The following is a 27250-nucleotide window of genomic DNA, read 5'->3' as shown; positions in this document are numbered from 1 at the left end:
CTACAACAACACTTTATAACAAGATAATAGAAGTTGTGAAAATTTTTACAATACCTTTGGTTAAGTTAGGCTTTTCCGCCTTTGTTCTTAATACCATCCCAAAAATGTCTTTGATCGTTTTACTGATGTAAAACTTTATACCAATTTTGTCGAATTCATCACTGAGAGTTGCCTTGACGTGAGAAATGCTGTTATTCAAGATTGCTGCAAATATTGTGATCAAAGTCATGATCACACAAAACATGTACATAACATAAAAGAATTCGGCAAAAGTCGGAACTGCAGAGACCATCGACCTAACGTTGTTCTTTCCTATGAAACTGTTTGCCAATGTTCCACATGTAGTGAGAAGATCTCGATAGTCCCGAAGTTGAACTCCAAATAAAAGCGTTCCAAGTACAACAAACATTACATAGATAATGAGAAAAATGAACCCAAATCCGCCTATGTCGCTTCCTGCATTGACTACGACCGATATAATCTGGGTAAATCTTTTATTGTATCCAAGGATGTTCAAAAGCTGGAGTGTTGAGAGAAAAACAAGAGTTGCAAACACAGCATTGAAAATGTTGTCCCATATTATAATGTGGTTGAAATTGATAAACTTATCTTCTTGTGTTGATAATTTATCGTAAAATAATTGCATCGCTTCCTTTGTAAACGTTGTTCTGACAATGTACACAGCTACACATACGTAGCCTAGGAAAATGGTCAAAATAATTACCCAACTCCATGGATGCAAAAAGAAAGAACCACCGTGGAGCTTAATATTGAAAATAACTTGTACAGTTGTTATCAGAATGAATAAAATGGAAGTCGTATAGCAAAGAATAGTAAAGTTACCAACCATATCTGAGTTAAGAATTGGCCGAAATGCTTGTATTTCTGTCCATTTTGCTATACCACCTGTCTCCAAAAACTCCGTTAAATAAATGGCATGAACAAACAGATTACTATTTGCATTATATAAGGTGAATTCTACAAAAATGGCGCGTGTGTGCCGATCGATCCAATTTTGTTCAATCATATCCTTGATAAGTAGTTGTCCTTTGTCTTTATCCTTTGTGAAGCGCAAAATGTACCCTCCCCCATCATATGTTCCATATTCTCCTGTTTTTGGAGTTCCCCATATGCTCTCTGCATTTGTGTATTTCCAAGCGCCTGCGGTAAATCGGTTCTCTAGGTTTGTGAAAACTGCACATTTTGGTTCATAGGGTTTCCATTTTTCACAATATTTAGCCGTGTCTGCATATTCATTTTCATATCCATGTATACATGGGTATGGCCACGTTATTTTCTTTACAGAACAGTATTCTACAATAGAAATACTTTTGTTTAAAAGTGTATAAACACAACAAGTTTTAATTAGCTTTTTTAAAAAAAAGGTCACCGTCTTTAGAGTAAACCCTAACAGCAATTAGTTATCAAAGACAGTCTTTTTTATATAAATGTCACCTTCTTCTACATAACATGGCGAGTGGAACATTTTTATGTCATGTCTTTTAAGCCTGTGTGTCTAAAATTGAGAAATGCGTACCCGAGCTTGTAAATTGTGATCGACTATAGGGTAAAAGAGATGTAGACTCGTATTATTTTGATAAAATCAAAGTTATACCACAGCATTCACCATCTTGTTTAACTAATATTAGTTTTACCTATCTAAGATGTAAATAACTTTACCGATATTACCGATATTAGGCAAACTGCATTAATCTTTTTTTTTTTTTATCATTCTTAAGGTCTTCCGTTTCCAACGAAAGACCTTATTGTTTTCGTACGGTTTCTATTTCCCTATTATTATTAAGGACTTCCGTTTCCAACGAAAGACCTTATTGTTATTGCTTTGTTTCTTTTTCCCTTTTATTATTTTCTCTTTATTTTTTCTTACGCTTTTTTGTACAAGCGATTTCTTGAAAACGACTTCATCGATTTTTGTGAAAATTTCAGATATTGTAGATATTGATAAAAACCTTATATACATTTTTTTATTTTAATGACGTCTTTTCCGTTCGGGAGATATTGAAGTTTTAGCGATTTTTAGAGGGTCTGCTTGTCATGTTATCTCCTCCTAAATGAAAAGAGATATTGAATTTTAATTTTCAGGGATTGTAGACGAGATATTGTAGATGTGTCTAAAGGCATTTATGATTGTCTAGCTTCAAAGGTGTCAAAGCTCGCCTGGACCCGAAAATCGGGTTTGAAAAAACGACGTGATTTTGAATGGTTTTCGTTCTTTATCTCCTTTCTTGCAAATATTTTAACATAACATACATAGCAAATAAAATTTATATTTACAAGAGATTTCATTTGATATCAAGATTAAGGGGCCGTTTCCTCAAATTAGGGGCCAAAAGGGCTACAAATTCCTTCTCCCATAGCACTTTACTGAGAAATAATTTGTAATATGTTTAAGAAGCAAAAATGTTCATCTTTCACTTACAAAACTATACATTATAAAACTTGTATCATGTGTTACGTAATTAGGGGTTTTAAGGGGCCAGACGTCCAAAACTACGATCAATTATATCTAAAAAGGGACAAAAGTTTCGTTATCTGACCCCAAAAACGAGATAAGTAGTCGGCCCCTAAAACGTCCTATCCCAGATAGCTTAAAACGGTGACGAATTTCTAAACACTTGTTGAACAAAATATGTTTAATATCAAAAGACCTTTCATATGATGTCAAGAAAAGGGGTTGGTCCTTCAATTTAGGGACAAGAAGGGCTCTAAATCTTAATCCTATAGCACTTTACTGAGAAACATTTTGTAATATGTTTAAGGAGCAAAAATGTTTATCTTACAATTATAAAACTATACATTATTAAAACTTTATCATGCGTTACGTAATTAGGGGTTTTAAGGGACCAGAAGTCCAAAACCTCGATCTCATATCTCAAAAAGGACAAATATTTTGAAAAGCAATATGGAATATTAAATGCTTAGAATGTTGCTCTAGTCAATATTCAACCATCAAAATTTTGTCATATGACCCCAATAAGGAGATAAGGGGTCAGCCCCTAAAACGGTCTCTACCAAATAGCTCAAGAATGGTAACACATTTTTAAACACTTGTTGAATAAAATATGTTTATCATCAAAAGACCTTTCATTTGATATCAAAAAAGGGGCTGGTTCCTCAAATTAGAGGCCAAAAGGGCTCTAAAGGATATATTCCATAGAACTTTTCCCAGAAATATTTTGTAATATGTTTAAGAAGCAAAACTGTTCATCATACACATATGGAACTGTACATTGTAAAACTTTTATCATGCGTTACGTAATTGGGGGTTTTAACGGTCCAGAAGTCCAAAATCTCGATCAATTATATCTCAAAAAGGACAAATATTTTGAAAAGCAATATGGAAAAATGAATGCTTAGAATGATGCTCTAGTCAATATTCAACCATCGAAATTTTGTCATATGGCCCCAATAAGGAGACAAGGGGTCAGTCCCTAAAACGGTCTTTACAAATTAGCTCAAGAACGGTACCAAATTTTTAAACACCTGTTAAATAAAATATGTTCAATATCAAAAGACCTTTCTTTTGATATCAAGAAAATTTAGGGGCCATAAAGGCTCTGAAGTTTTTCATTTATAGCATTTTATTGAAAAATATTTTAATATATATTTAGTAAGCAAAAATGTTCACCACATTTATTTTACAATAGATTATAATTATTTTATCGTGCGTTCCGTAATTAGGGATTTTACATATGTAAGGGGCCAGAAGTCCAAAACTTTGATAACTTATATCTCAAACAGAACAAGTATTTTAAAAAGCATTATTTTGAAAATCAATATAGAATAAAAAATGCTGAGAATGATAATCTAACAATAATCAAAATTTTGTTATGTTGCCCTGATAAGGAGATAAAGGGTCAAATATCAAAGTCAAGGTCATATTACCTTCAAAAATCGCACGGAAGACCTCCTCGTTGCTAGCAACGAGATCGTGTCTTGTTTTATTTCTTTTTTTTTTTCGTACAAATTTTGTGCCGCGATTTCTAAAAAATGGCTTTGCCGATTTTCATGAAACTTTCAGATCTTATAGATATTGATCTAAACTTAATATGCATTTTTTTTTATGTCGTCATTTCTGTTCTTAAAATAGTGACGTTTTAGCGATATTCAGAGGGTCGGCTTGTCCATGGATCTTCTCCTAAACGGTAAAAGATATTTAGTTCAAACTTTCAGGGATTGTAGACAAGCGATTGTAGATGTGCGATTTGGAATTCATATTTGCCATGCTCAAATGGTGTTAAAGCTCGCCAGGACCCAAAAATTAAGACAAAAAAGTCGTATTTTTATGGTTTTCTTTCTTTATCTCTTGTCTGAAAAATATTTTGTTAAAACATGAAATGTAAAAAAAATTCTATTTGCAAAATCTTTCATTTGATTTTAAGAAAAGGGGGCTGGCCCCTAAAATTATGGGACCAAAAGGCCTTAAAGTCTTTCATTTGTAGCCCTTTGCTGAGAGATATTTTGTGAAATGTTATAGAAGCAAATATGTTTATCATACAGCTATATATCCAAACAATGTAATGTGTTATGTATAAAAGGTTTTAGGGGCCAAACATCTAAAATTTCGATCACCCATGTCTCAGATGGAAATGCAGTACAGAAGGAAAGTTGTTCAAAATGATGTACTAAATAATATGCTACTTTCAAAATTTCGTTTAACAGCCCCTTAAAGGAGAAAAAGGATCGGCCCCTCAAACCTTCTTTCTCATATATCTCCAGAACAGTAACAGATTTCTAAACACTTTTTGAACAAAATTTGTTTAGAATTAAATGACCTTTCATTTGATATCAAAAAAAGGGGCTGGCCTCTTAAATTAGGAGATTAAAGGGCTCTAAAGTCTTTTATCTGTAGCCCTTTACTGAGAGATATTTTCTGAAATGTTATAGAAGCAAATATGTTTATCTTACAGTTATGTATCCAAACAATGTGATGATTTTATCATGTGTTACGTAATTAGGAGGTTTTAGGGGCCAAAAGTCCAAAATTTCGATCACCCATGTCTCAGATGGAAAAAGATTTTGAAATTCAGTACAGAAGAAAAGTTGTTCAAAATGATGTACTAAATAATATGCAACTTTCAAATTTCGTTAAACGCCCCCTTAGAGGAAGTAAGGGATCGGTCCTTTAAACGTTCTTTCCCACATATCTCAAGAACGGTAACGAATTTCTAAACACTGACAAAATGTGTTCAGAATTACATGACCGTCAAGAAAAAAGGGCTGGTCCCTTAAATTCAGGGACCAAAGGGCTCTAAAGTCTTTTATCTATAGCCGTTTACTGAGAGCTATTTTTGAAAGTTATAAAAGTTAATTTTGGTATAATACGTTTAAATTCTAGCAAAAAAATAATTTTTTTTCTTGCGTTACCTAATTGGGGTTTTTAGGGACTAGAGGTAAACAAGTTTAATCTTTTCTAACTTAATTGAAGAAATTCAAGTATTTAAAAAAAAATGTAAGAGAACTAATGAGAACTTATAAAAAGCGATACCAAAAAGTATTAGTACTTCACTCCTTTTTCCATATCATGTTTTGTTGTCAAAAATCAAAGTCGATGATGTCATAATTCCTTCTTAAAATCGGATGGAAGATATCATCGTTGCTGGCAACGAGTTTATGTCTAGTTGTATTAATATTTGAATTAACAATACTAAAATACCAAAATAATTTCAATAGATATCATAGATTATTACTTCAACTAGTTAGACATGAAAACCAAAGGCTGAATTTCATTCAAAGCAATTTGTATTGCTTTTTCATTTTCTCACTTTTTAAGATTTAAAAACTACGAAATTTGTAAAATCGTACGTCAAAAAGACCATCTGAAAATTATCTCCCTTGCGCCGAACAGTATTTCAACCAATGAAACAAATGTAAATTTTCACATCATGTATTTTCTACCAATCACAAAGGAGAGGAAGTACAAAACCCGGAGACTGTAAATTATTTCAACTCTTTATACCGTCTTCCAAGGAAGACGGTAACAAACGTATTTTACACCTTTTACAGAAATGACCTATAATTATATGCAAATTACACTTGCATAATTAAATGTTAATCTCATTCATCTTATTCAATTTCTTTGAATTTTAGTCTTTATGATGTGACAGATGGTGAACATTCAAGTGTAAACCGGGACTTAAACCCAAGGCCTCTTGCTACCGTGCCAGCACTCTAACCACTGAGCTTTTGGGACCAATATATTGACTGACAGTCACACATTGTTAACTCGGAGACATACTTCCCCCTCTTGGTAGAAATTTGTCCTCCCATTTACAACTATACTAGTATATCTAATATAGGCTCTGACTACCGTGCCAGCACACTAACCACTGAGCTTTTGAGACCGATATAATGACTGATAGTCACATACCTGATAACCCAGAGATACTCCCACCTCTTGGTAAAAATTCGCCCTCGAATTTACGAGAACTGTTCTAAGAATTAAGGAAATGTTGTGAAACATGTTCCAAGTAAGTGATTGTGGGATTATTACGTTAGACGCCAAATGTAACAGGAGGTGAAAAATCAAGTCTACCGGGACTCGAACGCAGGCTTTTGGCTTAACCACTGAGGTACTGAGACAAGATATATTGACTAACAGTCACACACCTGTTAACCCGGTGACAATAAGATATGCATACCTGCAGGTACAGTTCGTAATTGCCGTAGCTGAGCAGGCCCAACTCGGACACTCGCATCGTCTTTAAACATCTGCTTATCTTTTTCGCTTAACGTTCTGTTTGCATAGTTTGTTTCCGGGTACATTGTAGGAACAAAAGTTTTGTTTAGCCAGTTGATGAAATCCTCAATTTTCTTTATCTGTAAAGGAAATTTTTTTGCCGAAAAGTTTTACAATTCATGTTAGAGTCTACGTAGAATTCTTATTTTCACCATCAAAAAAAAAGTTTTTTTGAAAAGACCTTTACCGATGAAAACCCTCCTTTTCCATGTCCATTAGAATCCAGGTAGTTCTCGATATTGGATTTGTAGTCGAACGATCTATCATCTCTCTCCAGATAACTTATAGAGTACAGCGCAGAAAGATATACAGCAGATATGACTAATTTAGTTAATGCCTTCTTAGCTCTCTTTTCTTGTTGCCTCTTTGCTCTCTTCATGTCGATATCCTCTTGAGTCAATTGAATTGGATTTTTAAGAATGCTGCTTGCAAATGCTAAAACATAAAATATACTTCTATGAAGCATTTAAAAAAATACTTGAGCCTTCTTCAAAATAAAAATGCAATTAGTTTATAAACTTTAACAACTAATTTAATTAAGAAGATTTGTTGTAAATATTTACCTGCAAATTGTTTTGTCGATGACTGTTTAAAGTTTTGAGAAAGTTCTTTTAAATGATCTAAATCAATATCTGCAGACATGTCGTATATAATGGTTTTGAACACTGTTGCAAACAAAACTGCCACAAAACAAACCTGTCAAATTAAATCATAAGTACTGTAAAACTTTTTACACTTTCCACTTTTTTGAACAAGAATGAATGGAAACTGAATCAAAAAATTGTTGAGGTGTTAGTTAATATATACTTTGAAACTTTCGATTAAAATCAGGTAAGATAAATTACTTCACCCTAGATTTAATGATCTATTGATATTTCCTTACCTTTATTGGATCAATAAGTGTAATTGACTCTAAAAACGATAAAATAAAGGAAGAAAGCCACTCTTCAGACTTGGAGCTTCCCCATTCCATGCTGTATAGCAATAGGAAAAACGCAGATACAGCAACAATTATCGTTAACATTATCCATGCCACGTAAACAATCCAATACGGCAATAATCTTTGTTGTTCCTTGATATATGTTTCAGGAATAGCAAACACATCTTCATCATTTTTCTCTTTTTTATCAAGTTGACCTTTGATGTTCAGAGATCCTTGCCTTAATTGTCTGTTTCGAAAAAGAACTGTGATAAATAATATTGGAAAAGTAGTTATTACGATTCCAATCAAGGAAACAAATAACGTTGTGGGAGATATTCTAAATACTCCAATTTGAGCGAAAGTGTTAGCAGCCTCTTCGTTTGATTTGTAGAACATAGCATTGGAAATCATGCTCAAAAAGAGTAAGGCCATCAAACATGACAGTCGTTGTACCCTCGTAAATCTACTTCTCTGTGGTCGTAAAAGGAGAGATAACCAAAGGTGGTGCTCAGTAACATTTATCTGTGCTTGTTGGGCAAGAAGCGTTTTAAACGTTGTCAACGATTCAATTGTCGAAACTGGGAGTAGGCGTTCTATCTGTCCATCCTCTTGGGTTAAGGATAGCCAAGTCTCACACAGAAACACAACCCTAGTAAAGGTAGTTCCAGTTCAAGAAATATCATTTAAAAATATGGAATATCATAACAATAGTAATTTTTTTCATCGTTTACAACAATCAACATTGATATATTATAATGAGATTTAATATATCATACCGTTCATCTGTTTGAATGTCAGTTATTTCTATTTTATTGAGATACCAGTCTTGTAAAGATCCTTCTCCTGAACTGTCATGCCATATTCTGATGTACTCAAGGTCACCTAAATTATGTCGGGTGCCGAACACAAATGTAACTATGCTGCCAGAAGATAACCCCTGGAATTGTATAAAACAAATCAGTTATTTGGATAGTTAGGATTCGATTCAAATTCTAATTGTTCTTGTCCTACCTTTCGAACACCCCCATGCAAAGAGCGCGTCCTAGAATCATCCTGTGAACCACTCAGTACAAAAAAAATGTTAGAGGTAGTTCCTGCGTGTCTTCGAAGCCCCGTGAAAACGGTTATCTTATAAAAATAACTGTCATCTGCGTCATGATCGGACAGAAAAGAGACTGACCACTACAAAATAGTTGATGAATTGTTAACCTGTGAAATTATATGAAATACTTCAACATACATTTTCTGTTTTTGTGGTTTCACAATGTTACATCGTTTCAAAACAATCTTGTCTTATATTAAATCTATCATTTCAAAGTGAGGAATGGAGAAAAGTAAGAAAAAATATGAATTAATTTTTCAATGATTGGCAGAAACAAAGATAAATATAATAAGATAAAAAAGATAAATCACCATTTGCATGAGCTCTGAAAATTACTCCATGCAGTTAATAAATATACTACCTCAAAAGTTTCTGTTTCAACTACGTTTTCCTCAGTATTTAGATAATCATCAAAATGTTTGTACCCAAACTACGATTATTCACTTAAACGAGAAAAGTCGGCTTTTTTGTTTTAAAAAGTATATGGTGATTTTGTAGTGATAAGTACCCTGATGATAATGTTAAATAAATCTGAAGAAGTTCAGAGAATTTCCGAACGTATTAAAAAATGTCAGTTTTTTTTCATCATGAATCCCTCTAAAAAATATTTTTTTCTATGAATTTCTTCAGGTACAACTAGACTTTGACCCGTGCGTGCACGGGTTCACATTGCATATCGGACATTTACGAAATAGATGCATCGACACACCGTATTGTTGACATTGACATAACAAAGCAATGCTATTAATTTCACTACACTTTCCTTAGTAAGAATAGATCTAATCTAACTGTATCTTAGAGAAGGTCCTCACCACGGACAGTTAGAATGCCTCCCATATTCTCGAAATGTAACAAAAATTGCAGAATCGCCCCATAACGATTTTGGAAAAATGTAATGAAGTTGCATTGAAAATAACAGTCAAATTAATCATAATAAACCGTTTTGAGACTGACTGTAAATACCTTTCATCTAAAAATTTAATCCATATAATGTAAAAATTCAAAACTTTTTCAACAACGTACACGTATTTTCTTTGCTACAGAGACAATACATGGAACGCATTCTATCGTAAAACCGGGTCCGCAGGACATAAATATTTTTTTTATCATTTTAAAGTAGATCCAGTGTTCTATGATGTCATACTTTTTTTTGTGAAACATTGATTTCTTTAAAATTTGTGCAAGATAGTTTTATATATTTTATGTGAATATAATCACATGGATGTAATTAGAAAAACTGTAAAGTTCAGGGTATTTTCGCAGCTTAATTTTATCCTAAGTTTCCAATTTTTTAAATACATTTTATCTATACTTAGGGGAAATAACTGTTTTTCTGACTTTTCTTTCTGTTGTATGTCTAAATGCCATAGTTTTTCTTATCCCAGCGATTAATTTTAAAATATTTTTGTAGTTTTAGTTTTCTGATAAAGTTTACAATAAATCTAAACAAGATAAACAAATTTCTGCCTACAAAATTTTTACTTTTAACAAAAACATACGGTTTTCTGATGCTAAAATATGCTTTAGTTTATGTTTATCTGGCATCTCAAAAAGTGTGATGACATGTTTATTTTTTCTAACAATTGATGAAATTTAAGTCTATTAAGTTGAAATTAGTTTGGTTTTTCAACTTTCATCAGAGAATTTTACGAGTATGGAGTTACCTTAACGATAAAACATTCTATATATTATATTTTCACTCTCCTAAGAAATAAATTGTGAATTTTATGCATGAATTCAAATATGTTTTTGCCATCACGAAGACAAAAGTAAGTACTAAGTAGATATTATATATGAACAGAATATATAGCAATTAAATTTCAAATGAAAATTTACACGTATTTGTATTATCGTTTCTGAGTTTATCAATGCAATATGATATTGTGGAAACATAAACTAAAGATCCCGTTAACGTGAATGTAATACGCACGCGCTAGATTGTAAATTCCAAAAAATCCAGATGATTTCCGGGATTTTTTGAGAAATTTTCTCTGATTATTAATTAACGAAGCTTAATTGAAAAAAAAATAAAAACAAATCGGTAATCTTCAAGTACCAATGATGTTTAAAATATATAAAACAAAAGGCAGTATTCTTCCGATATATCGGTATTAAAGTAAAAAAATTCAAATCTATTATTTTGATATAGTAGTATAGATGGGTGAACATATTAAGGAAGAAATCTGTGAATTTTTGCCATATATTGATTTCAATGTTTTCACTGACACACTGACATGTATGCATGCTTATAAAAAGAATTAACAAAAAGTAATAGAAACAATAATATGGAACAAGCAATAGAAGTTTTATTCTCGTTAAAATAATGCATTAATAAAAAAAGTTGTATTCTTTGTTTTTGTTAAATCTGGCGTAATAATAGTTATTAGTAATAAAAGAATTGTTTTTTTTACCTGTGCATAAGAGTTAGTAATTTATGTTATTATTAAAACGATTATCATTTTCAAGAATTATAAACATATTAAAATAAAAAAAGATTTATGATTGTAATATACTGTGGTTTCATTAATATTCAAGGGTATCAATTTTCGTGGATAAAGTGAAAAATCCCAGTTTTAAGGATACATGTACGTAAGTTCGTGGCCAATGACCCTATCAATACAAAATATTAGTACAAATTGCAGTTCAATGAATATTTAATTTCAAAAATAAACTAAACAACGAAATCAACGAAAATTGGTATTCAACGAATATTGATGAAATCATAGTAAGCTGTTTTTAATATATATATTTCTCATCTTACCCTGTCTATATCTTTCATATCTTCTCGACGCAAGATCACAGCTAACACAATGTAAATGACGAATAAAGCAATGATGGTTCCATACACGGTGGCATTTTTCGCATCAAATTTGTCCCAAACATGATACAGATCTATCAAATTTAGCGGGATGTTAAAAGTTGTTGAAAAAATATGTCCTGCACAACGACAGAATGTTTCATCAATTGTGGTCATTGGTAAGACCTAAAACATGAATCAAAACAGTTAAATTAAGATATGCAATGTATCAATGCCACAGCTTGACTTCATTATTTTTATTTATCGTTCTTAAATGTTTAAAATTTGAGTTTTTTTTAAATTATTATTTCTTTTCGGATCTCAGTAACACCCGTAATATGAAAAATAGTAGTCAACAAATCATAATTAGTAATACTTATCGATTCGATAAACAAGTGACCTATTTCTCATTTCTTGACTGTTGAAAGGAACATGTTCACAATTTTGGTCAATTGCTATTCATTTTAAACATAAATGAACAGTTTCTAGCGTTTGTTACATTCAATTTAGTTTAGCATTCAAAATGTTAACAAAAACTAATACGAGCTTTGTTTATATAACAAAGAATTGAAAGCTTTGTTTTTCGCTTATTCTTCAAAGACCAACTCTTAAATTTTGGTTGACTATAAAAAATACCTTACTGAAGCATCGTAAACATCAAAAACATAAAAAATAAAAAATAAATGTTTACCAAAACCGTGACCATGGCCCTATATTGTTAAAGTAATGGAATGCTTATGAAATATTTCTACAACTATAGCTCAATTAACAATGGCTGCCTCACTATGTCAGCTATATACTTCATATTAGCGGCTGCCCAGAAGCAGGGAATTCGAACACAAAGCAACAAAAGTAACAAACACATGTAGCTGTCAGATATCATCCTTATCATGTTTTGTTGAATAACTGCTCAGTTTATCTCTAAGACACATGGAAATATTAATAAGTATACCACAAATGAAACATAATGTTAAGATAATTTTACGTGGTTTTTTTTACTACATTTAACAGTAAAATATTAAACCATTAAGGAATTTATTTACAAATGGATGTACGGGTTTTTTTTTTACACAATCGGTAAGCACATCGTTCAGGTTATGTGCGTTAAATAATTATTCGTAATTGTTTTGATCTTGAACGAAAAAAAGTTTCTTCTCCTCTCCTCTCCCTAAGAAAGAAACAAAACTAACAAGTTTCAAAACTTACATATCGGGTTTTTAAGCAAATCTTACTTGACAGTTTTCTGAATCCCACGTGTTTGAGTCCTTATTCCATGATCTACATGCTGTGGTTATGATCTGTAGTGTGAAATTGGCTTCCTCTGGGTCAAAATATGATGTATTTTTGTTGTCAGATGCACGTTGAGATTTGTTGTATCGATCGTTATTCAGAGGCATGAATGACGTCTTTTTCGTCCAGTCAACTTTACAATATTTAATGATAGTAAAAGAATTGTTAACAAATTTTCAAAATTATTTTGAAATACCGTTTTGAACCATATAATCTGAATGTAATCAAAACATAACGTAGATCATGCACGACTGATACCTTCGATGGGTTTGATGCCAAGGTAACATATTCCACTGGGGCACACTTTAGCCGGAACAAATATTTTGTATCCGAGTTCAGAGTCCCAGTTTCTGACGGAGGATCTAAAATGACCTTTGTTCATTACAGATGATGTTGTTGGAAAAGATTCTTGCGATACGTATACCATATACATTGTCCTGTTTTCAATATCATTGATGTCGAAATCCTCTGGCTTTAAATAAATTAGAATTGCGTCATCGTCGTTTTCGACGTCAAAATAAAAGTGCGTTATCTTTTCGTCTAAATTATCACTATATAAAGGAGTGAATTTATATGGTTTTCTTATTCCTTTGTTTTCCAATTTCACATCTACAACAGTTCCGTTTCCAAAATTAGACACGAGTACGTCAGAGGTCAGGCTACTAGCATTATAACTGTATATTAACGGATTCTTCCCAAACACACAGATCTGAAACATTCATTTAACGTTACTATAAATGAGCAGTTTATGCATTTTTTAGCAACAATGTAAAAATCAATGATAATTTAATTTTCTTAATTTGCTTTTTAACCATTTTACGTTTCATGAAATGATTTGATTTGCATAACTTAAGAATAACCATACACTACTCATACAAATTTAATTTTGCTATCAATCCACTTTCAAACATTTGTAACCTTTAACCTTTAATGCATTACTTTTAATACCGTGAAATTTTACGAATATTTGGAATAGGCTTTTAATTTTCAACGTGCAAATCTTTTCACTTTTGAGTAATTCAGATGTATTTTAAAATTTTCAATTAATTCCGTTTGTCAAAAATTTATCAATGCAATTTTCCATCGGCAGATGTAAGTAAATCTATATGTACACGACAGCAATAGTATGAGGTTTAATTCAATCCAGTGAAATTAAGCCAATCAAAATAACGTTTGATTAAGGTCAAGATCTAGTAAATGATTCCAGATTTTTTGGTGCTAAAACCATTATGGCGTCATAATTGATTTCAATGTTCTCGTATTTTACGGTTTGAAAGGAATTATATAGAAATTAAAACAATATCTTGATATTCTATATTTAATCACGGAAAAGGTCATCCCGGTACCAATATACAATTGGACATCATTTGACAGAGGAGGTCAAGAGCTTGTTTTATGCCATTTTTTGAGAAACTGTATGCAATCTAGATATATTATAATAGTACAAAATAGACAAAACTCCGAGATGTTACTTTTATCCTTCATTTTTTATAGAAAATGGTTGTTTAAAACATGATTTTTTATTGTGTCTACCAAAAATTAAAAATTTAAGCCCCGGTACACCCTATGAAACAAATATATTGTTATGAGGCATCATTAAAATAATTTATATCCTGAATTTCACAAACCTGTAGGCACCTTTCTTTTACTAGATCTTGACTTTAAATTCAATCTTCGATGTTAACGTTTAATTAGATAAAGAAATGTGTACGGTTGTTTAAAACATTCCTTTTTAGGTGAACAATACCTTGACTTCGATAACAGAGTGAGGAGAAGTGTTATTAATGTCTACAACAAATTGTTGATAATTCAAATTTGCCGCCTTCTCTGCCTTGAAAACATCGATTGTAATCTTTTTCATTAAGACTTTGAGATATTGCTGATGAAACTCCATTTGTTCTCCTAATACCATCGTGGACATTACAACAGACTGAACACTCATTATCACGTCCTGCAGCCTATGGAAGTATATTTCTGCCTGTGAAATCGAAAACATGAATTGTAAACAGATTGAATTTTTTTCCCTTTTTAACATTTCTTTCGTATGCTTACTTTTTCACAAAATATCGACAAAACTCAATGAACATACTAATTTGATACTTTAAAATGCAAAGAAATATGGGGATAATAGTAAGTGTATCAAATATTATCTGTTTTTGATAACTTATTTCTTCTCATAACTTAACTACAAGTAAAGTAGCTGGGGGTTTATATACAGAGAAAAATTACTGCCTTTTGCTTTTTGATGGAGGAATTCAGGTTGCACTGACTTCTAAATGATATAACTATACACTGTAGTAAAATATGGTAAAGGAGAATAAAAGAAACTACAATAAGCTTTTCCTGGGGTCTTAAGCTTATTGATTATTGTCTGTTTTTAATTTCTTCTAATCAGTTTTTGTTTTCCCCTCTTTCTTTTGCTTTTTTGTGGGATGATAAATTCTTGATCATTTTTGGAAAATTTGTTTTGCTTCTTACTGTTGTTCCAACTGGATTCTTATTTGTATAGATAATCGAATTTTCTGTGCATTGAATTAGTTTTCCACATAGGGTTAAGCCAACGTAGTTTGAGTATTCTTAGAAAAAGGCCCGCATCTGTGTGTTTTAGTCCTTGGTTTTCACTCTAAGCGTCACAACTTTACAGTAAAGCTGATTGAACATTTTTAAACAATTACATTCTTCATCATTGATATGATAGCATTACAGTAAAGCTGATTGATTGAACGTTTTAACACAATTTCAACTTTTATTATAAATACGGTAGCACTATAACTTACAATTTTCTTCTGTATTTCTTGTGTTTTATTCTCATGCTCATACAATTTCATGAGAAGTTGACTTTTTTCTTTTATTTCGGTGAGGTCCCGGTCTGTTAAATTCCTTTGTATCAAAATATGCTGTTGTTCGGATCTAAGTTTTTTAGTTCTAAGTCCAGTCTCTATTGTCTCCAAACTTATAATACTATAATCCTTCGGTTTTGTTGGAAGCATCACATCAACAATAACATTTACAATTCGCACAATATCTGCATGAAAAAAATTGCATTTAAATGTAATGAAATGAGTAAATTACAAATCTATTAATACCTGTGTGTATGTGTTGCATTGACAAGTAAAAAAAGTATCTAATATACAGTGGGCTATGGTAAATTATAAGTATGTTTAATGTTACTTAATTTCTTACTGGGGCACTTTCCTTTTCGACAAAAATAAACCTACCCTTTAAAAAACTTGTAACAATTAGCAGATTGATGGTTTTATAAATGTAATAAGTGGAGTTAAAAGTTGTCTACCCTGTTAGTTAAAATACATAATTCATAAAAAAAATTATTTTGGACGTCATCCCCTTTAAACTATAAATGTTAAAATATTGACAGATATCGTACAACATACAGCTTACTGAATAGATATTACATCAAGTTAATATAGGTTTTTGTGTTGCTTTTGTTTTTAGATGCAAAGTGAATATATTTCAGTGATATTGTAAGAGTACTTCCTTGACGTGAAACATTAATAGCATATACATGAATTTATTGATGGCCTTAACAGGTTTCAAATGAAATTTCGCAAAAAAATAAAATAATTATTAATCAATACGTTTATCCTTACGTTTCATAATTTCTATAATGGGCTCGATGTAGTCGTTTGGTAATGGCTTCATGGTTTCATCCACTCGCATTGTAAAGCACTCGGTCATATTTTCAACAAGTTCTATCAAATTGTTTTCCTTGAATTTCAAGCATTGTCATTAACTATCAGGTCACGGTACACAATAAGCGGTTTAAATATGCATAAAATCATTTCACATGTACCTGAAATGACGAGATACTCACCAACATATCTAGGGAAATATAGGATGGCTCTCTAACCAGTGCACCGATGGAACTAAATATCTGTTGTATATCTATCAGACTAAATTTGATGTAGTTTTCCTTCGTACAACTTCCACTATCCTCAGTTAAGACTTCAATCATATGTGAAATTATCTACATAATAAAACAATGTAAAAAGGATCATATGAAATTTGAGAGTCAGTCGTACAGTGATAAGCAAGATACAGGGCTCACAATTCTTTGTCATGTAAACAAGGATCGTACCTTGTTTTTGTTGACATAGTTCAATATACACGTAAAAAATCTTTGTTAAGCTGATTTGTCTATTTTCTCATTTATTTTAAGCAGTTCATAACGTTAAACACATTCATTTTTTGTTTCTAACTGGATTTTTTACTTCCACATTCAAGATGTTAACAAAAGCTTTGTTTACAAAGTTTGGAATTGCGAGTTCTGTAACTGGCTTAGAACTCAACGACTGACACTCAAATTTTGGTTGCCTATTAAAATGCCTCACTAAAGCATTGTGAACATTAAAATCAGGAAAATATTTTTTGACCAAAATCGTGACCATGCGCCTTTAAGTGCTTTAGTAACGTATTAGCACCGCTTTGCATATTACGTTAGCCATAAATGGGAGATGATTTTAAATATTTGAATAGTTGCTGGTATTTTTCAAATGTATCTTTTCTAAAACCATTGGGCCAGAAAAAACTATATCTTGTATGGTATTATTATCCTCAGAGGAAGGTTGAGGTTACGATAGGGTCCAATTATTATATTATATTAAATATAGCTTTAGATAGAGAAACATCGTTAAAATCATCTTCCTATAACCCATTTGGTCAATAAAAATCCTGAATATTGTGTGAATAAATCCTCAGATTATTCAGTTTGAAGTTTTTAAAAAAAATCATCACCCCTAGGGGCTAATTTTTATGTAAGAATATTACATGGATACATCTGTTAAAAAGCTTGTCAAAAACCAAATGGTCAGAAAAGCTGAATCTAGTGTGGAAGCATCTTTAGATCGAGTAGATATGAGTTTGTTAGGGTCTTCCGTTTCCAACGGAAGACCCTTTTGTTTTTCTTCGGTTTCTTTTTATTATTATTTTATTTTTTATTTTTTTTCTGACTCCTTCGCGGCTTTATATCTCAAAAACTTTTCATCCGATTTCAATGAAATTTTCAGAGCTTTTGTAAAGTTACCGTGCCTCAAAGATGTTAAAGTTTCAGCATTTACGTCACTTCCGTTCAAATTTGGCGGCCATTTTTAAATTTAAAAAAAGTGATTTTGTCCGGAAGAAATCTCCGTAAACTTAAAAGATATTGCTTTGAAATTTTTACTGATGATAGATGTATCAATTCTATAATGTACTGGGGGGTTTAAAATTTTGTTCATTAATTTTGCTCAAAACCGGAAGCAGTTCCAATTTTTGGAAATTTTCATTTTTTTGAACAAAATAAGACAATACTACAGTCTTATAGAACTGGCCATGGTGAATTTAAATCTGAAATCCGTTTGAAAATCGGACGATGCATTACAGAGATATTGGGGTTTAAAAATTGATTTTTCCGGAAATTTTGTTTCCACGTTCTCGGCTTAAAAAATAGCGTAATGTTCGAAGTAAAATTAATTCGTACCAAAAATAATTGTTAAGTCGTGCTTGAACACATTCGGATTTTTTTTTGTCAAGTCGTTCTTGAAATTAGAAAGGTTTTTGTTAATTCGTACTTAAAGTCATTCGGATTTTGTTAAGTCGTTCCAGGAATAATTCGATTTTTTCATCTTTTTTATTTAAGTTACTCTCGTTGTTGGTTAAAGAGCTCTGCTTCTTCCAGGAACTTCCGGCTTTTCTTCTGACATTAACGGAAGACCCACTCGTTGCTTTGCAACGAGCTTTGCTCTAGTTCTGATTATAATTTTTTTTCTTCAAAAAACGAATTGACCAGAAAAGCTGTAAATAATTGTATAAAGCATGTTCCCAAGCAGCAGAGACGAACTGAATTGGGGAAGGGATCAAATTTTAACACAGGAGTAAACATGTATAGAGAATTTTTTCTAAAAAAAACCCTCAGAAAGCTTTAACTTTTGTAGAAACACCCCCAGGTTATGTTTATTTAAGTTTGTTCAAATATTGCAGTGCATATCGTACTGCAGTTTTTAACCAGGTTTTTTCAAAGGAAAAATTCCGCTATTCAAAAGGGGAAATGGTGGGCGGCTGCCAAAAGGGTATCCCTATTGTACTGATATTTCTTCCTATAATTTTCAAGATAAGCAATTAATGTGTTGTTGATCAATTATACCTGTAACAGAGATTTGCATATTATTTGGATTTTGATTTTTAACAATTCATGAAAAAAATACCAGCTGTTGAAGTTAGTAATTTCCTCGCCGAACACTGTTGTTTTATCAATATTTGTTGAATACCAATTTTCATGCATTTTGTTGTTAAGGTTATCCATGACATTATGTGTTCATTGACGTACAATTTCTACTAACAATTTGTATTGTTGGGGTTATTGGCCACGAATGTACGTATCCTTGAAACTGTGTTTTCACTATATCCACGAAAATGGATACCTGGAAAATAATGAAACCACAGTATTGCATAAAGGGTGCCCCTATTGTAGGTTATCCTCCTACAGTTTTCAAGAAAGGAAATTATTGTTTTGCAGATCCATTTGAAATATATTAGAGATTGAATATTACTTGAACCTTGATACTTTGATAATTTATGAAAAAATACCAGCTGTTTTCTCGCAAAATATTGCATATAGCGTTCACCATTTCTCTGGATAGATTTTGTTTATCAATTCAGGGTTGACAAATGGTTATAGATACAGTTTACATAAACGAAAACTCAGTTTGCTGTCACATTGACAGCTTTTCATTTACTTCTGAAATATAATTGGTTGTTATTGTAGAGATATATTGTATTTGATACTCTAAAGAAAGTCTTTTTTATTTATTGTTGTTGTTTAATGTCTTTTCTAATTACCTTAACATTAGGTGTTAGATAACAGTGGCACGAGATATCATTGCCCTTTGCTGCTCACACGCTCTAAGCCTCAATTGAAGTATTGATGTGTTGCTGATAAAAAAAATCCTGCAAATTTTAAACGGCAATCTTTTTTTAACTTTGTGTCTTACCTCCTTATACTTCTTTTCTGTTGGCGACTCTTTGTAAAATTTGACATATTTTGCTCCTTTTAAAATATCTTCCTCTGTTGTAACGGATTCATTCTATATGTTTTAAGGAATAAAAAGTTCTTGTGAGGAGACAACAGATTTAATTTAACATTAGTTTTTTCTTTACATATGTTATCGATGCTTCTTTTTTTGATGGTGAAACATTGGCATTAGATGATGTATTTAAAGGAATCGTTTTACTTTAAAACTGCTCATATGATATGTACAAAGATGAAAAGAGAAGACAAAACAGTTACCCGTTTGTGTTTAGCAAACATTGATGCTACAGATCCTACGTATCGGAAAGTTCTCATCGTATCACCTCCTGCTCGAATGTAGCTGACGGTTTTATTGAAATCCCGGAAAAGATTTTCAAGCCTCTTTACATCCTCAATTCCAGTGGGAAAATATTGAGAAGGGATTCTAACATTCTGGAATTTAAAAAAAAGTCTCGCATTTAAAGTGAATATGTTTTTTCTAAAGTTTTTTTTGGCTTATGTTTAAAACGTACCTGAAAAACCGTCATGAATGTCCAAAAATCGCCATTTTCATTGAATATTCTGATGCGTAATGTCACATTATTTTCGAACTTATCATCTCCTACTTGAATGGGGACCTCGTAGATAGAACCCTCGTCTACAAAATAATATTTGGATTGAAATACTGTACTTTTAACCATATTCTGGAAGTATGCAGGTTGAGATGAGTTTTAACCAGAAAAAGACTTCTTACTTTATTGACAATGAAAATTCTTACATCCTTTATATAGATAGTTTATGACGTCTTCTGCTTCCCCATATGCTGTCCACCGCCTTGTGATTGTTTCAAAAAGATAGCTAAAAACCACACGACTGTTTGTCAGCGATTCTGTACACATAGCACTGACTGCAGTTTTTTCTGTAATATGATTTAAACATTCAAGAAAAAAATATGTAATGGAGAAGGGATTCGTCAACACAGATTAAAATCGCTAAAGAAGTTTCATCATATGAAAGCTCATGTAGTTTGTTTTAAATGAATATCACAATGTCACAAAGCAAAAAGTTGAGATTATTTGGTTTACCAGGTATAAATGTAGCATTACAAAATCCATTGAAAATATCCTGTCCTGTCTTGCTGGTTTTTAAAACCATCGTTAAATTGTACGGTGTGATATAGTTTTCTTTACCAACGGTCAGTACTATTTTGTAGTCCTTTTCTGGGTTTAGAGTACCCTCCTTTAGGGAGAAATCTGGTCCACTTATACCTATGATATAGCATATTTTAGAGACAAGCCATGAATACAGAATTGGCAATCAGATTACTCACTTAGTTTCTACAATAAAAATTCTATTGTATCAAAATGCATATTTTTACGAAATATTGTCTGATATTAAATGCACTTTGGTCATTTACAAAAACTCCCATATAATCCATCAAACTTTAACAATCATATGTAAATTATCTTTTAAATATCTGAATATCTATTAAATATCACTTCCTAAAACTCACCTGTCAATGTTTTGTTGGTTAGATTAAAAGGTTGATTCTCCTCAAACACTGACCAACTATAATTTACAGTTAATGCTTTTTCTGAACAATTTGTGCATTCGCTGGCAAGGGCCAATTTTGTTTGGGGTGATATGTTGTTCAAGATGACACAATTCACAATACACCTGAAATGATAAGTTTATTGACGTAATCAATGTTTTCTTTTTCTTTTTTTAAGCTCATTGAGTAGTTGTATAAAAGTTGAAATATGATGTAATTTTGTCATTCTTTAAGGTTATCGAAATTATTCATCCTTCATAAAACAAAGTCTGGCGTAATTCACGCGTTATTATGTCCTTCGTGTGCTCTATCTAATTGAGTTAAACACGGTGTGTTTAACAAAAAAAACTATGGTACCTTAGAAATTGATTTATAATTAATCTAAGATTACTAGTGATATTAACAATTAGTCGAGAACAGTCTTTAGAATCAATATAAATCGTTGAATATGTTTCCTTTTTTTGAAAGCATTATCAGGTAATTAGTGTTTTGGTGACAGGGGACAGTTTTTAAAAAAAATATACAATTCACTGTAGCCACGGGATTTGTGTCTTCGGAACTCTGTGCAGAATTTCTTAAGTTTCTCTTCAGCACAAATCCTATCAAGGCCAGTCACCAATTTCTATCGAAATTTACGCCAGAAATTGTAAAATTTTTCATATAGTAGTTTTTTTTTATATTTCGACTTTTTTTTTTAATAGATTTTTAGACCTCCCACCATGATGCATACTGTTCGATCACATGTAAGAAAATAACCGATGTATAGTTTATTGTCACATCCACCTACTTTTCATGTTATTTTACCTCTCGTCTGAATCTTGGAATTTAACTGTGTAACATAACAGTCATATCCCAAGTTTCGTATTTTACTTCTGATTCATGTAATTAGCTTTAAGGGCCTACATATTGCATACCAATTTCAACACGAGACAGTCCTCTAACTAATGATAATCAGTAAACCTATTCATGAATTTTAGCAACACAAGTCATAATCATTTAAGTACAGCAACTCTAAATTTACAAAGCTTTATCCGTTGCTGTCCCTTGCTAGCTTTCCGGACATGTTGCTCCAATGCTGTTAACACCGATATCCATACATTATACTAACCAATTTTCACAAACAGATCCAATACAAAATTAATTACACTATATAGCCAAAGGATTTGTTCTGCAAAACGTTAATGTCACGAACCTTAATGTGCATTTTAATGATTTTTTTTACCAAAAATTCGCCAAATAATTATGTGATCCTGCAAAGGCCGTACCTTTGTGTTATTTTATTTTCAATTCGTATAGCCTTAATTAGTAAATATTCTAAACATTCTTAAAATTCCAAGAGTTTTTCGTAATTTTATTTCATTTCACGCAAAACCAAATTATTAATTTACATGTATTAATCAATAAAAAAAAGTGCAACATGAAACCATTAGTCTTAAATAAATATGTTAATTTGACATAAATCATCAGTCAAAATATGATTTTTCCGGAGGTCAAATTTCAGGCTTTTGCTAATGTTCTTAATGCACAAAAAAGCATCATTCTCCACAATCTGTTCTATTTTTAATAATGATTCTTGATTTTTAAGAACCGATTAAGGTAGTATGGGACATTTGTCGATATTAATGTGGATTAAAAGAACATTACAATTAAAATATTTTTACCGGTTTAGAATTTTCAAATTTTACAATGTTCAACCTAAATATAGCTTTTAGAAATATTTAGAGAGGCAAAAGTTGTAAAAACCCCGGCGGGATTCGAAAATATGACTTACAGAATCGTAGAATGCCCTCTCCCAAACTGCACTACGCTGTTTAGTTATAGTACTGGTTAAGAAACTACTTATATAATTACACTTGGTTTTATTGTTTATTTCGATAAACAATACGTCACAACATGGAAATGTCCCATACTATCTCAATAAGTAAGCGGGTTAAATTTAATAAGGACATATCATCAGTTGCATGTTTGAGAAATATGAACATATCTTATTTCAATTGTGAGGTATGGTTATTACCTTAAGTGTTTCACAGGAATGATGGCAGTCTTGCTGAGAACGCTGACTCTCTGCATAAATGTGGCACTTCCATTTACTTTTAGAGTAACATTAAAGTCATCGATGGTGTTGAACTGGTAGGATAATATCGAATTGTTTTCGCCTGTCGGTTTACTGCAAATTTTTTTAACACACATTATACTTAGAATACCGTAAATCAAGTATTATAGCTGCGATAAATAGTTATAGTTGCGATCGACTTCTGCTAGAAGGAAATTTTTGTCGAGGACCTGTGTGTTTTAAAGCATTGCTTGATGGCCGAAATTAATTGTCGAGGAACTAAATTGCAATCCTCATATAAATCATACTGTATATAATACTTCATTTACAGTTTGACTAATGCAATGAAATAAACTTTTAATAATTTTTGCAATATTAAGGATGAATGTTGATGAAAGTGCAAGAGATATTTTACAGAAATAGTGATGATTAAGTTTCATAAACTCTACCTGTTTATTGCCCATTCGTAGTTTGAATTTCTGTTGTTCTTTGTAATCATGCCTTGAAAGGTAATGTTATCATTTAAATGTACATATTTCAATTCGCCTCCAATAATGTAAGCAACAGGGATAGAGGGAAGGATTTCGATGAACATTGGCTCAGATATGTAGGATTTCCTCTCATCTATAATACATGTAGGAACAGATACATTTAAGACTACCTCAATCACTCCTGCCAAAGTTCCTTTTGCATTGAATAAACAGACGCCCTTCCTTGTGGATAATGACTCGCAGTTTTTCCAATGAAAATAGATATTTTCATTGATACTGAAAACGCTCATTCTGTTTACAATGTATACTTCACTTGCATCAGTAATTTTCATTTTAACGTTTTTCATAGAAAACCTTCGCTCAAATATCCCTTCGTCTCCAAAGCAAGTGTTGATAACGGCTACCTTTTTTTGTAGACTGACCCTCGATATGAAATTCTTGCATTTAACTTCGATCGTTTGATTTCCAAGATCGGTATACGTATGGTTTTGTTCTAAAGGGCTATGATCTGTGATGTTTTTTTCAACATAGTATTCAACGCGATTTACCTCATCTCCAGAACAAAATGTACAGTTAACGAACGGCAATGGTTTGTCAAAAACTGAACGAATTACGTAGTTAATGTTTCCAGGTGGTAAGTATATAATATCGTTATTTGCTTCAGCAGTTGTGTGTAGCTCAATCTTGTTCTGAAGATCGTAATCGGCAATTAACGGATAATCGAGGTATATTTCCTCTATAAAATTAATTCCTCGTGCAGTAAACCTTGGCATGTAAAACCCAAAGTCTGTATAGTTTAATGTAAAAGTTGACGTATCAAGATATTTACTTTGTGTTTCTCCTGGTTTATCTTCTAATATCTCAAATGTTAAATCATTGGTGGACGTATTTGTTTCTCCATTTAAATCATTCGCTACCGTGACTTTGATATGGAATGACTCTTTCTGAAGATTTATTATAGTCTTATTGCAGAATAATTCAATTATTCCCATAGTAATGTTCAATTCGTGCTGATGATTATCATTTCCCATTTCAAGTAAGACTTTTAGATCAAAAGTTTGCCTGCTGTTAAAGGTAAGTATCCGGGTAAAGTCCGTCCTGTTGTAAAATGTCACATAACTTTGACTAATAATTTCCCATGTTTCATTTAAATCATGCGGTAATCTGGAACAGTTGAAGAGAACAAGCTTGAATGTCACATTAGTTGAAACTGGGAATGGTTCAAATGGAAATGTTGAATTTCTTGACATATTCATCGGAGATGGGTTTTGGTATACATATGAAATGTCACTCATTTTGATTTCGGTTACATCCACATATGCCTCCAAACCGTATGAACTTACTTCGTTCTGACAAGTTACATTTACTGTGTATTGACCAGGGGTTCTAAATGTAATGCGAAAGGTAAAACCAAAGTTAAAAGCATGAAGTTCAGTTTCAGTGTGAGAACCGTCATAATAATCAATTTTACATGTTACATTAGTTGGAAGTGGTTTTTCTGAATGTGTAACGACAAAGTCGACAATTCCATCTGGAAGAGGGACATTGAATTTTTCAGGTGTGATATTTAGGTGTAGTATTGGATGTTGAATATAAACATTGACCAAATGTGTTTTGTTATATTTTTCATTCCATGCAGAGATGCAAAGTTTGTACATTCCTGGATTGCTGTAGTTCTTTTCAAACGATGACGACATAAAAGTTTCATTAAAAGGTCCTGACGTCTTGTTTATTTTGCTTCCATCGCCAAACGAGAAGATATAATGAAATGCTGAAGGCGGAGGATTTTGCAAAGAAATATTCACCCTTTCTCCAACTCTGGCATATTCTGTAGAAGGTTTTACCTTAAGTTGATCCAATTCATCCCAAATTTGGACGTCTTTTGATATGTTTTTAGCATCGATTTCTGATCGAAGTTCCATCAAAACTGTGTATCTGCCTTGTTTTGTGAAATTGTATTTAAACTCAAAACTGCTCACATTGGTATTGTTAAGTGCTCTCGGTAAGTAAACAGGTAAATAAACACTCAGATTTACCAATCCTACAGGGAGTTTTGTTGTAGTAGTATTAATCCGAAACAAAGCAGTTTCTGTTGTGCTGTACACCGCTTTACTAGAATACAGTTCATACCCGTTTATTGGATTTAACGATAAAATACGACAAGAGTTTGAGGAGCTTGAAACATCATTTGAAACAGTGATCAATATTTCAATATTTCCCGCTTTCGAGATGTTAAATTGTTGTGTACTCTGCGACGTTGTGTCATTTGTTTGTATTGTTTTGTTGATATTCATATCATATATAACCCAATTCCAAGAGAGCCCTAAACGGTGTCGTCTTTGTTCGACATTAGCTGTGAAGTTTGCAAGACTGCCAATCCTTATATAATGTGGACAAGTGATCTATGTAAAACAGACATAATCAATTCAAGGGCAAAGTATTCTCATTCAATTGTTATATACTTATAGATGAGTCTACAAAATGATTCAAATCATAGAAAGATTTGTAAATTGAATACATCGAGTACCAAGTAAATAATTTATATTATGAATATGAAGGCAAATATATCATTTTGACTTAACGCTAATATTTTTAACAAGGAATCTTATAATTGCTCATAACCAAAATTGTTGTATATCTTAAATCAATAATTTTGTTGATTCCATTTAAATATCATTATTGATAGTTATCTTGCGTAAAAAAGAAAAATTAAAAACCACTTACATTTACTTGGCTAATCATTTCGTTATAAGATATTGTAAATGCTACAGACTCCTTCTCTTTGCTTGAATTTTGCAAGCAGGCCACAAATTTAACAGCGTAGCGTCCAAAATCGCCGAAGTTTTCTCCTTTTATCGGAAATTCAACTGTTTTTCTGCCATTTGTAGACATGTTATACTCTTCCTGCCAGAATATCTGAGTTGCGTTTTCGCTTTTTGCGTTTATAAGAAAAATTTCAAAGGTAGTCGATTTGTTCGCGACCACACCAAATATTTCTATTTGAATTGGAATAACAGACTGGTTTACAAGTTTGATGTTCCCATGTTCTTCTATTACAATCGAAAAGTTTATAAAGCCTGAAAAAAATAAGGAAAAATAGATATGTTATATGTTTACAATTTTTAGCTCACCTGAGCCAAAGGCTCAAGTGAGCTTTTCTGATCACAATTTGTCCGTTGTCTGTCGTCGTTGTCGTCGTCGTTGTATACTTTTCACATTTTCATCTTCTTCTCAAGAACCACTGGGCAGATTTCAACCAAATTTGGCACAAAGCACCACT

The 27250-nt window shown here is 32.0% G+C and overlaps 1 protein-coding gene across 1 annotated transcript in view; it reads right to left on the bottom strand.

Moving 5' to 3' along the window:
• LOC128175829 (uncharacterized) overlaps positions 1-27250 on the bottom strand; it is a 37503-nt gene that overhangs the window by 2270 nt on the left and 7983 nt on the right. The window contains exons 3-25 of the mRNA XM_052841673.1: positions 26695-27047; positions 23929-26372; positions 23441-23593; positions 21388-21551; positions 20960-21142; positions 20653-20793; positions 20408-20532; positions 20154-20327; positions 19858-19950; positions 16704-16856; positions 16480-16597; positions 15649-15896; positions 14619-14849; positions 13130-13580; positions 12814-13004; positions 11546-11767; positions 8694-8864; positions 8459-8619; positions 7644-8331; positions 7324-7456; positions 6948-7195; positions 6663-6840; positions 55-1314 (exon numbers count right to left, since the gene is read on the bottom strand). Of these exons, the coding sequence (XP_052697633.1) occupies positions 55-1314; positions 6663-6840; positions 6948-7195; positions 7324-7456; positions 7644-8331; positions 8459-8619; positions 8694-8864; positions 11546-11767; positions 12814-13004; positions 13130-13580; positions 14619-14849; positions 15649-15896; positions 16480-16597; positions 16704-16856; positions 19858-19950; positions 20154-20327; positions 20408-20532; positions 20653-20793; positions 20960-21142; positions 21388-21551; positions 23441-23593; positions 23929-26372; positions 26695-27047 (8283 nt within the window). The remainder of the gene's footprint in view (positions 1-54; positions 1315-6662; positions 6841-6947; positions 7196-7323; positions 7457-7643; positions 8332-8458; positions 8620-8693; positions 8865-11545; positions 11768-12813; positions 13005-13129; positions 13581-14618; positions 14850-15648; positions 15897-16479; positions 16598-16703; positions 16857-19857; positions 19951-20153; positions 20328-20407; positions 20533-20652; positions 20794-20959; positions 21143-21387; positions 21552-23440; positions 23594-23928; positions 26373-26694; positions 27048-27250) is intronic.

This window comes from Crassostrea angulata, chromosome 3 (assembly GCF_025612915.1).
Source record: "Crassostrea angulata isolate pt1a10 chromosome 3, ASM2561291v2, whole genome shotgun sequence".
Taxonomy (NCBI): Eukaryota; Metazoa; Mollusca; class Bivalvia; order Ostreida; family Ostreidae; genus Magallana; species Magallana angulata.
This window is presented reverse-complemented; position numbering and strand designations above follow the sequence as displayed.